The sequence below is a fragment of the Jaculus jaculus genome, chromosome 5 (assembly GCF_020740685.1).
Source record: "Jaculus jaculus isolate mJacJac1 chromosome 5, mJacJac1.mat.Y.cur, whole genome shotgun sequence".
In the NCBI taxonomy this organism is placed as follows: Eukaryota; Metazoa; Chordata; class Mammalia; order Rodentia; family Dipodidae; genus Jaculus; species Jaculus jaculus.
This window is the reverse complement of record NC_059106.1, coordinates 168660138-168672303: the sequence shown is the minus strand read 5'-3', so window position 1 is coordinate 168672303 and position 12166 is coordinate 168660138. Positions and strand designations below refer to the sequence as shown.

At 43.1% G+C, this 12166-nt stretch overlaps 1 protein-coding gene across 3 annotated transcripts in view; it reads left to right on the top strand.

The window, feature by feature from the left end:
• The window catches only part of Memo1 (mediator of cell motility 1), a 108798-nt gene that overhangs the window by 34323 nt on the left and 62309 nt on the right, over positions 1 to 12166 (top strand). For all 3 annotated transcript variants that reach the window (XM_045151362.1, XM_045151363.1, XM_045151364.1), the window contains exons 3-4: positions 8217 to 8298; positions 10151 to 10219. In XM_045151362.1, coding sequence (XP_045007297.1) covers positions 8217 to 8298; positions 10151 to 10219 — 151 coding nt within the window. The remainder of the gene's footprint in view (positions 1 to 8216; positions 8299 to 10150; positions 10220 to 12166) is intronic.

Below are 12166 nucleotides of genomic sequence, written 5' to 3'. Positions count from 1 at the left end.
GCTCTGCCCCGCCCATTACTATAAACAGACAAGGAAAGACCACTTGCGAGGAGCCTCTCGTTGTGCCTAATGCTGCAGCACTTGTGGGGAGACGCGCAGGTGACGGCCAACTTACTGAGCAAGCCTGAGCAGTATTTTATATTAACCAAGGAGGGGGGGTTGGAGCAATGTCAGCCATTAATTTTTAGACCCACCCAGCTACTTGTTTGGGCTAATTACAGGGCAGCCTGCCTCTTGGCACCCATCACAGTCATTGAGGCTTGGGTTTGGACGCTCATAGTCTTGCTTCTAGCGCCTGTCACTGTATCACTAGTCCCTCCACCAGGGAACTGTGCCCATCTGGTGACAGTGGGGGCTCTTTCAGGGTCATCTAGATTTCATCAAGGTGTTCCCCCCTCCCAAGGTAGGGTTTTGCTCTAGCCCAGGCTGATCCAGAATTCATTATGTAGTCTCTGGGTGACCTCAAACTCACTTTGATCCTCCTACTTCTGGCTCCCAGGTGCTGGGATGAAAATCCTGCACCACCGTGCGCAGCTCATAAAGGATTCTGGTAGCAGAAGGAAATGCCTTCAGGAGCCAGGGCCATCAGCTGAGATCTTCGCATCGTTGTCTCACACTTTCTCTGGAGGGCTGATGTTGGCATAAGGGTGCTCTGGCTGGTTGATGGACTGTCTTCTTGATGCTAATTACAGAGTCAAGTTGTCTATCCCCAACCACTGTCCTTGCTTATTGGCAGGAAAATGAACATCAAAGGGCTGTTCATAATATAAACTAAAGACGTTTGCATTAACAGCAGTAGTGATTTTGGTAATGCTTGGCACCTGTGCAGCACCCCAGGTGAGGTGGCCCTCTCTTTTCTATCTCAGTAGTTTGTTCAAAATAATATTTGCTCTTATATTCCAAATGTAGCTTACTTGTTGGCTCTCACAAGTATTTACAACGAATCTCTGTGTCATCATGTATAACATGATTATGTTCATGCCTCCACTTTGCTACAGGCAATGGGGTAGTGTAGAAAGGCCATAATTAATAGATGCTTAAAAGTTGCTTTGATGTCCATAGATGAAAGCTGTGCTACCAAAATCAAATGCAAGTATTTTTAATTGCACTCTTTAAAAAAAATATGAGAGTGGGGAGAGAGAGAAAGAGGCAGACAGACAGAGAGAATGGCTGTACCAAGGCCTCTCACCACTGCAAACGAGCTCCAGACACATGCACTACCTCGTGTATCTGGCTTATGTGGGCACTGCATTAGTGTGGACCTTTTGCCTTAGATGCATGGCTGCGTGTGTGTGTGTGTGTGTGTGTGTGTGTGTTTTAAACTATTTGAGAGAGAAAGGCACAGAGAGAGAGAGAGTGAGTATGGGTGCACCAAGGTCTCCAGCTGCTGCACATGAACTGCATGTTCACTTTGGGCATCTGCTTTACATGGGTACTGGGGAATTAAACCCAGGTTGTCAGGTTTTGCAAGCAAGTGCCTTTACTGCTGAGCCATCTCTCCAACCCCTCTCTTGTGCGGGTTTTTATGTGCGTGCTCTGTTATGTGTGGTTATACATTCAAGTTCATGTGAAGCATGTTTTATGAATATGTCAGTTTCAGTATTCTAATGAGCCGTAGGTCATCTTTAGACATTCTGTGTGCCTCTCTGTGTCTGTACCTCTGCTCAGTCTTAGTTGTCTGTGGAGGAATCTGGGGGGAGTGTAGGTGGTCTGTAGCCTTCCCCTTTGCCAAGTTCTTTTTGTGGGTTTGTGTGCAGGTACATGTTCATGAGGGAACACAGGTGTGTGGAGGCCACAGGTTGACTCTGGGTCTTTTCTCAGTTGCTTCCCTTTTTGTTTACTGAGGTGAGATCTCTCTTGACCTATAGCTCACTGTCTGGCTGGTCTAGTTCCTCCCTCCTTCCCTTCTTCCTTCTTCCTTCCTTCTCCTCTCTTTACTCCTCCCTCTGTTCTTTTCTTATCCTTAACCCTCTTCCCTTCCTTTCTTTTCTTATTGAAATTGGGTCTCTGTGTTCCACACTGGCCTGGCGTTCACAGTACTCCTGCTTCGGTGCTGGGATTGAAGCACGTGTCACCCACCCAGCTACAGCTCCACCATGAACACGTGTGCTTACTTACTTCACAAATCCGAATCCACCTGCCTCTTAGCCATTCTGTTGTCTTTACCACCTTTGTCTCTGTGACTTCTGTGGAAGTGTTGTAATCCTGGCTCTCTCCAATAACGTAGACTTCTTTATCATTTTTTTTATCATCTTTTTTCTTTATCATCTTTTTTTTTTTATCATCTAGATTTACCGGCACCAACTAGGTGACTATAACCTATAAAAAAAGAAAGGAATGCTGGGCTGGAGAGATGGCTCAGTGGTTAAGGTACTCATCTGCGAAGCCTAAGGACCTAGGTTTGATTTCCCTAGTACCCATGTGAAACCAGATGTACATGGTGGCACATGCATCTGGAGTTCGTTTACAGTGGCTGGAGGCCCTGGCGTGCCCATCCTCTCTTTTTCACTCATAAATAAATAATTAAATAAATAGGAATGCTGATAAGACTCAGAAGAAAATAATTTCTTTAAAAAATTCTTACTTATTTGAGACAGAGAGAATGGGCGTGCAGGGTCTCTGGCCCCCTGTCAGTGAACATCATATGTATACTGTATATAGTGTTTATAGCTTTACATGGGTGCAAGGGAACTGAACCTGGGCCGGCAAGCTTTGAGGCAAGCACCTTTAACCATAGAGCCATCTCCCCATCCCCAACTAGAAGATTTAAAACACATTGAGTTTGAGTATCCACTAGTTTCTAAGAATCTCAGTATATTTTCCTCTGTCTTCTTGGTTTTTTGCTAGAAGTAAAGGTCTATTAGAGTGAAAGTTTTGAGAATAGTATTGGTCTTTTATGACTTCAAAGTAATTTAGAGATAAAATTTGTTTGCTCATTAACTTTTGGAAATTATGTGATTTATGAATGTGGAAATTTGAATGTATATTCCCCAAGACTCAGGCCTCTCCTCTAGCCCAGTGCTGGGGTTAAAGGCATGCACCACCACGTCTGGCTCAGGTGTTGTTTTTTTTTAATTAATTAATTTATTAAGAACTTCCATGATTATAAAAATGTTCCATAGTAATACCCTTCCTCCCCCCACTTTCCCCTTTGAAACTCCACTCTCCATTATATCTCCTCCCTCTCTCAATCAGTCTCTCTTTTATCTTGATGTCATGATCTTTTCCTCCTATTATGGTGGTCTTGTGTAGGTAGTGTCAGGTACTGTGAGGTCATGGATATCCAGGCCATTTTGTGTCTGGAGGAGCACGTTGTAAGGAGTCCTACCCTTCCTTTGACTCTTACATTCTTTCTGCCACCTCTTCCGCGATGGACCCTGTGGCTCAGGTGTTTGGTTAAAGCTTGAGCTTGGGTCTCCAGTCGCCTGGCTGGAGGAGGTGTCAGGGGGGCGGATCCTGGGGTCCAGCCCTAAGGTGTGTTGCAGGAGGATCTGAATTCCAGCCAAAAAGTATGCAGACATGTCTGAACTCTGCCTTGATTCCTGCTGTTGCTGCTGGTTTTAGGCCTGCTGTTTTTGGTTTTTGCTGGGTGGTTCGGTTGTTTCTGTCTGCTTGGGTGCATGCAGGCAAGCTTCTGTCATTGGCGGACCTCTCCTCCCCTTGGGTCTGTGAGCTCGCAATAACCCCTTCCCTCCTCTCAACTGTGCCTGGTGTGGATGTCCACCCCAGCCACGTGACGCCACTGCTGCAGCGACTGACATGGCCTAGCTGTGCTCACTGTAGCGTGTGCGAACAAGCTTCTTTCTGGCAGTGCTGTCCACGTCGTAGTGTGTGTTAGAATCATGTGGAGAGCTGGCTAGAAGCTCCTGGCGTAGCCAGCCATAGTGATGCACGCCTCTAACCCCAGCACTCGGGAGGCAGAGGTAGGAGGATCGCAGTGAGTTCAAGGCCACCCTGAGACTCCATAGTGAATTCCAGGTCAGCCTGGGCTAGAGTGAAACCCTACCCGCCCCTTCTCCATGTGCGTGCGTGTGGATGTGTATATATACATTATGCACACACACACACACACACACATACAAACACGCACAGTATGTATGATGCATATATATACGTTATATATAATGTATGTGTATAAGTATATTCATTTATTTGTGTGTATGGGCATTTGTGCCACGGCACTCATCATGCAGATCTGAGGACAGCTGAGGTACCTTGCTTCTCCTTTGAGACAGGATTCTTGGTGCTGCAAACAAGCTGCCAGTTTGCAGGTGAGAACTGAGCTCCTCAGGGTCTCCAGTCTCTTGGTGTCACCTCCCATTATAAGTGCGTTGAGGTCACAGATGCCCGTGTCACTTGTTCTCCTGTTACGTGGGTGCTGAGAATTGAATCTGGGCCATAAGGCTTTGCAAACAATTGCCTTTAAATGCTGAGCCAGGTCCTGGGCCCCAGTTATCACTATTTCGATCTTGAAAAATGCTTATTTTTTTTAAAGCAAGTAGTATTTTTTTTTGTTCATTTTTATTTATTTATTTGAGAGTGACAGAGAGAGAAAGAGACAGAGAGAGAGAGAGAGAGAGAGAGAGAGAATGGGCTCACCAGGGCTTCCAGCCATTGCAAACAAACTCCAGATGCATGGGCCCCCTTGTGCATCTGGCTAACATGGTCCTGGAGAATCGAGCCTCGAATCGGGGTCCTTAGTCTTCTCAGGTAAGCACTTAACCGCTAAACCATCTCTCCAGCCTGACAATGCTTATTTTAAATAAAATTATTGATTTCCTGACATTGGCAGGGTTCGGAACTTTGTTCAACAGTGAATTGGGGTCGGTATGCAGAACACAAATGGAATATTACAGTGGTCAGGGCTGAACCCATTTTCATATTACAGGTTTTTTTTTTTTGTTTGTTTAAATTTTATTTATTTACAAGGAAAGAGAAGGAAGAAGGGAGGGAGCAAATGGGTGTACCAAGGCTTCTAGCTGTTGCAAACAAACTACAAAGGCTGGTGCCACTCTGTTCATCTGGTTTTACATGGGTACTGGGGAACTGAATCCGTGTCATTAGACTTTGCAGGCAAGCACTTTAAGAATTGGGCCATCTCTCTAGCCCCAGATTACAGGCTTTATTTTATTATTTATTAGAGGGGGGGGAGGGAGGGAGAGAAGAAGGGAGGGGCAGATATATAGACAGAATATGCACACCAGGGCTTCTAGCTACTGCAAATAAACTACAGACACATACATCTGCCTTACATGGGTACTGGGTAATGGAACCTTGGTCCTTAAGCTTCACGGGCAAGTCCCTTAAATGCTAAGCATCTCTCCAGCCCAGATTACAGTTTTTTTTTTTTTTTTAAAGGTAGGATTTCACTCTAGCCCAGGCTGACCTGAAATTCACTATGTAGTCTCAGGGTAGCCTCAAACTCAAGGTGATCCTCCTATCTCTGCCTCCCAAGTGCTGGGATTAAAGGTGTGTGCCACCACTCCTGGCTCCCATGAAGACTCTTAACACAAGCTCATGTGCTCTATGAATAATGCAGTGTAGCAAAAAGTCAAAATATCTGTGAACAGTAGAGAGAATAGGTAGATTTACTGGATACCTGTTATCATCTAGATTCTTCTATAATGTTTAAGTATTTAATGATTTAAAAAATTTGTATAGAAAACTGGGTGTGTTGGTATGTTTTCCCTGGAGTCCTAGTTACTTGGAGCCTAAGGTAGGAAGACTGTTTGAGCCTGGTAGTTTGAGCAAGCCTGAGACCTTTCTCTTCAAAAGTTTGAACAGAATGGATGGAAAGGGGAAAGGGAGTAAGGATATCTTTTCACATATATTTGCTGCAACAGGGAGCAAGAAGCTGGTGGTGGTAATTGAAGGGAAATTGATCAGTGGTAGTATTCAATATTTGAATTTCAGTGGTTCAGGTTGGATACAAAATGCAAGAGATCAGCCACAGTTGTGTGAGCAGACTTTTTGAGTCTTTCAGACATAGTAGGACTTAGTGTGGCTTTTGTGGCCTTTGGTAGGAATAAGGACACTTATTAAAGGGGAGACAGAATGAGTGGAAGAAGGATAAGTACTTCTGTTCTGAATAGATTGAGTGACATGCAGGTTTGTTAGGACTAGAGCCTTCCCAGAACCCTGGAGAATTTCCGTGCAAACGGGGTGGTGGTCTGCTTCCCTGTGTCAGTCAGTGCTGGGAGGGAGAGAAGGTGAAAGATGACAGACCAGATTCTATTACTATTATTATTACTATTATTGGTGTTTTTGAGTCAGGGTCTTACTCTATCCCAGGCTGAACTCACTTTGTAGTTTCAGGCTAGACCCAAACTCACAGTGATCCTCCTATTTCTGCCTCCCCATGCAAGGATTAAAGGCGCGCGCCGCTCTGTCTGGCTCCCTTATGTAATGATATATGCTGTCTCTGCATTGCCAGAGGTCTACTGAGATTTTTGGTTATAAGTTTAGGGCTGGAAAGATGGCTCTTTGGTTGAAGGTACTTGCATGCAAAGCCTGCTTGCTGGTCCAGGTTTGGTTCTCAGTACTTACATAAAGCACAGGTGGCACATGCATCTGGAGATGGTTTGCAGCGGCAGTGGACCCCGACACACCCACCCTCCCTCTCAAGCAGCCAGATAAAAACTTTGTCAACCTGTGTAGATGGTTCCATATTTCTTGAGTTTCATTCAGCTGTTCCGATGGTTAAGTGTGAAGTGGAAAGTTGGCTTTAAGCCGGGTTCTGACTGAAGAGAGGAGGAACAGAACAGCCAGCCACAGACAAAGGAATGGCTGTAGTTACTGTGTTTCAGGCTAGACAAGAAGGAAACAGAGGATGAAGGACAGTGGAAAAGAGTTAGCTCCGTTGGAGCCCACGGATTTCTGGGAGTGAGCTGAAAAAGGAAGTGAAAGGATCGAGTTAGTTGAAATTGTGAGTTGTGAGGTGATGAGGTTTAGTTATCTGGTCAGGGGTAGAGGCTGGAGCGAGTGGAAGACAGGAGCAGCAGGGTGGGTTGTTACCGCCATGGATGAAGGAAAGGCAGGGTTTTTTTTTTTTTGGTTTTCTGAGGTAGGGTCTCACTCTGGCTCAGGCTGACCTGGAATTCACTATGTAGTCTCAGGGTGGCCTCGAACTCTCGGAGATCCTCCTACCTCTGCCTCCCGAGTGCTGGGATTAAAGGCGTGCACCACCACGCCCGGCTGGAAAGGCAGGTTTTTGCTAGAAAGCTTTTACTTAGCTTCTCTTTCTTTCTTTCTTTTTTTTCTTTCCTTTTTGGTTTTTCGGGGTAGAGTCTCGCTCTAGCCCAGGCTGACCTGGAACTCATCACGTAGTCTCAGGCTAGCTCGAACTCTTGGTGATCCTCCTACCCCTGCCTCCCAAGTGCTGGGATTAAAGGTGCGCCGCCATGCCCCACTTAGCTTCTTTTTCTATAGGCTTTTGCTTTCTGTTTTATTTTCTTTTTTCTTTTTTCTTTTTTTTTTGAGGTAGGGTCTCACTCTGGCTCAGGCTGACCTGGAATTCACTATGTAGTCTCAGGATGGCCTTGAACTCTTGGCGATCCTCCTACCTCTGCCTCCCGAGTGCTGGGATTAAAGGCGTGCACCACCACGCCCGGCTCTGTTTTATTTTCTTTAAATAGCACCTTATGTGTTATTGTTGCTCTGGAATCAAGACAATTATAGAAGTAAATGAATAAAAACAAATTTTGCTTAATACTCAGCCTTATTTGGGTAGAGTTCTACCTATGCCTTAGTAAGTTCAAACAGTAACATCCAAACTCATGATTCCTCTGTCCATTCAGCTTTTAATTTATTTATCGGTTTTTTCGAGGTAGGGTCTTACTCTGTCTAGCTCAGGCTGACCTGGAATTCATTATGTACTTTAAGACTGGCCTTGAACTTACAGCGATCCTCCTCCCTTAGCCTCTCAAGTGCTAAAACTGAAGGCCATTAAGCTATCTTTCTTTTGGTTCTTTGAGGTAGGCTCTCACTTTAGCTCAGGCTGACCTGGAATTCACTCTGTAGTCTCAGGGTGGCCTCGAACTCATGGTGATCCTCCTACCTCTGCCTCCCGAGTGCTGGGATTAAAGGCGTGCACCACCATCACGGCGCATTAAGCTATTTTTATGCTACATAGGTTTCAAGGAGTGCTTTGTACCATGTATGGTGATCTGTAATACCTTGCTTTGCTGACTCCAGTTTTGCTCTTTGTCTTTTTATAGGACCACAGCTAAATGCACAGTTAGAAGGTTGGCTTTCACAAGTACAGTCTACAAAAAGACCTGCTAGAGCCATTATCGCACCGTAAGTTTTCACGGCCTTCAGTCAGGCTCTTTCATATGCTTATTCTTAATAAAACCAGCTATAGGTTGGACTAAAAGTTAAAAACCAAATGCTATATTGCACTGAAGAAACTATATCCAGTAGTATTCACAGTTATTGTCGTTTTCATTTAAATGTAAATAATTTTTTTTTATTTTCTCAAATGTAGTAATTTCAAAGGTATTTTTGGCAGTAATATTGAACTTTGAAGCAGAGGATTATTTACATTAACTGTGATTTTAAAAGTAATTGCTTTAATGGATAAATTCTATTTTAAACATTAAGAATATATACTTTACTACAGATTTAAAGACAGCTTTTTTTTGTGCTTTCCCATGACTGAGAACCCCACTTTTGCCTTGTAATAGGCAGGAGCTCAGGTATTCCTTCCTCTTTCCTTCTCTTAGGTGTTTTAAGTTCTATAATTCCTATAATAAAGTCTCTCTAACTTAAAAACAAAAACAACTCCTTTTCCTGTGCTAAGAATCAAGTTTGGGATTTGTTCATGTTGGGTGGGTGCTGTACTACTGAGGTTCATTAGTATAGCCCCAAATAATTTTTAACTTAGAATATATTAAGAAAAGAATATTTTAGCTGGGCGTGGTGGCGCATGCCTTTAATCCCAGCACTCTGGAGGCAGAGGTAGGAGGATCGCCGTGAGTTCGAGGCCACCCTGAGACTACATAGTGAATTCCAGGTCAGCCTGGGCTAGATAGAGACCCTACCTCGAAAAACCAAAAAATTAAAAATAAATAAATAAATAAAAAAGAATAGTTTAAGTATAATATGACACAATGTGAGTGGCATCCAGATTCTTAGGGTTTTTTTATGATTTGAAAAAATCTGGTTGTTATCAATATTACATAGGTTTATGGACACCTAAGTTGAGTCCGTAACTTGGGCATTGTGAACATTGTTGCAGTTATAACTAGAGTTCAGCAAAAATTGTCACAGAAATCAGTCATTGACTACTTAACCTTTTTCTCAGTAAAGCTTTTTGTCTGTGTACATATGTATATGCATACATTTTCCCTGTAACCAATTATTAAAACATTTATTCATATGAATATGTATACATGAATATGTATATCCACGTTCACATATGTACATATATATTATGGAATATGTATATGCCATTGGGTACATGATAATCAAGCATTCTAGACTCATGTAGCTGGAATTAGTTAAGAACAAAAGAGGGAACAAAGTCGTTTTCTAGGTGGTAAGAGAATTAACTGAATGCACAAACCAGAGGATGAAAAGAAAGAGTGTGGAGAGAGAGAGGCAGAATCCATAGAAGCTAAGTCAATTGCTTCACCGCCAAAGACAGGAAGTAGGTTATTGTGGGACATATAAATAAATAAATACATACATACATACATACATATATATTTATTTAAAGACATTTTGTTTATTTATTTATTAGAGAGAGAGAGAGAGAGAGAGAGAGAGAGCTAGAGAGGGAGAGAGAGAAGGGGCATGCCAGGGCCTCCAGACACATGTGCCACCATCTGCATCTAGCTTATGAGGGACCTGGAGAATCGAACCTGGGTCCTTAGGCTTTGCAGGCAAACACCTTAACCACTAAGCCATCTCTCCAGCCCCTGTTGTGGGATATTTGATTTGGTCTGATTTAGCTTCCCTTTGGATTTTATTGTTCTTTAATAATACTCTGCTAATTTATATTACAGAGGAATATCCAAAACCCATATATTAACCACTTTAAGCCCAAATTGAGTATCTTCAAATTTGTTTTTCTACATAGATAAGAAAGGCTTTTCCCTCTGAACATCCTGATTTTGAGCCTGATAATTAAATTGTTTTTGTTTTGTAGCCATGCGGGGTACACATACTGCGGATCTTGCGCTGCCCATGCATACAAACAAGTAGACCCGTCAATCACGTGAGTACTGCTGGAGTTGGGGAGAGTTTGGGAATTACGTAATGATGACTTTGTTATTCCTCATCTATCCTGTTGTTATATGTTCAACTGAGTTAGAAAATAGACATTTTATGTTATTTTATTTTATTTAAGTTTTTCGAGGTAGGGTCTCACTCTAGCCCAGGCTGTCCTGGAATTCACTGTGTAGTCTCAGGCTGGCCTCGAACTCACAGTGATCCTCCTGCCTCTGCCTCCCGAGTGCTGGGATTAAAGGCGTGTACTACCACACCTGGCTAGAAAATAGACATTTTATGAATTTTGTTTCAACTTACATAGTTAGATAGCAGCTTAGTTCTTTTTCTTTGTCTGAATATTTTTACCTTCTTAGTAGGCAGTAGGAAAAATATTTTTCTGAAAGTTTACAAGGTTTCTTTTACATTTAGCAACAGTCAAAATGATAATATCGAAGCTGGCGTGCATACCTGTAATTCCAGTACTTGGGAGGTAGAGGTAGGAGTTTGAGGCCCCCCTGAGATTACACAGTGAATTCCGGGTCAGCCACTCTACCTTGAAAAACCAAAAAAAAAAAAAAAAGTATTGATGGGGCTGGAGAGATGGCTCAGTGGTTAAGGCTTTTGCCCTCAAAGCCTAATGACATGATCTGGGTTTGATTCCCTAGTACCCACATAAGCCAGATGCACAAAGTAGCACACACATCTGGAGTTCATTTGCTGCAGCTGGAGGCCCTGGCGTGCCCATTCTATCTTACTCACACACTCTTTCTTCTCTCCTTCCTTCCTCTCTCCTTGCAAATAAATAAAAATGTTTTAAAAAATGATATCGAGGTTGTTTCTTTCCTTTCTTTTCTTCTTTCTTTCTTTTTCTTTTTTTTGCTTCTTCAAGGTAGGTTTCTCTGTAGCTCAGGCTCACCTGGAATTCTCTGTGTAGTCTCAGGGTGGCCTCGAACTCATAGCAATCCTCCTACCTCAACCACCCAAGGTGTGCACCACCATGCTCAGTTTTTTTTCCCCATTTTTTTTGTTTTATGTTTATTTATTTGAAACTGACAGAGAAAGAGGCAGAGAGAGAGAGAGAGTGACACACAGAGAGAGAATGGGCATGCCAGGGCCTCCAGCCACCAAACGAGCTCCAGACGCGTGCGCCCCCTTGTGCATCTCTGGCTAACATGGGTCCTGGGGCATCAGACCTTGAACCGGGGTCCTTAGGCTTCACAGGCAAGCGCTTACCCGCTAAGCCATCTCTCCAGCCCTCAGTTGTTTTTTTTTTTTAAACTTTCTTTTTACAATTCTTTCAAAATTTTATTACTTATTTATTTATTTGTTTATTTATTCATTTATTTATTTGAGGGAAAGAGAGAGAAAGGCAGACAGAGAGAAAGAATAGGCACTCCAGAGTCTCCAGCTTCTGCAAACAAAGTCCAGATGCATGTGCCACCTTGTGCATCTGGTTTATGTGGGTACCATGGAATCAAGCCTAGGTCCTTAGAGTTTCCCAGCAAGCGTCTTAACCACTAAGCCATCTCTTTAGCCTCACTTTCTTTTTCTTAATTATTATTTAAAATTTTTTATTTATCAGAGGGAGGGAGAGAATGGGTGCATCAGGGCCTCTAGCTATTGAAAACAAATTCCAGACACATGTGCCACTGTGTGCATCTGGCTTATGTGCGTTCTGGGCAATTGAACCTGGGTCCTAAGGTGCCACAGGCAAGTGCCTTAACCACTAAGCCATCTCTCTAGCCTTTTTTTTTTTTTTTTTTTTTTTTTGTATTTTTGTTTTTGAGGTAAGGTCTTAGTCCAGCCTAGGCTGACCAGGAATTCACTATGTAGTCCCTAGTTGGTTTCGAACTCACAGTGATTCTCCTACCTGTGCCTCCCATGTTCTGGGCCTTGAGTGCTAGGACTAAAGGTGTGCACCATCATGTTTGACAAGGTTAAGTTTTTTAGAGAC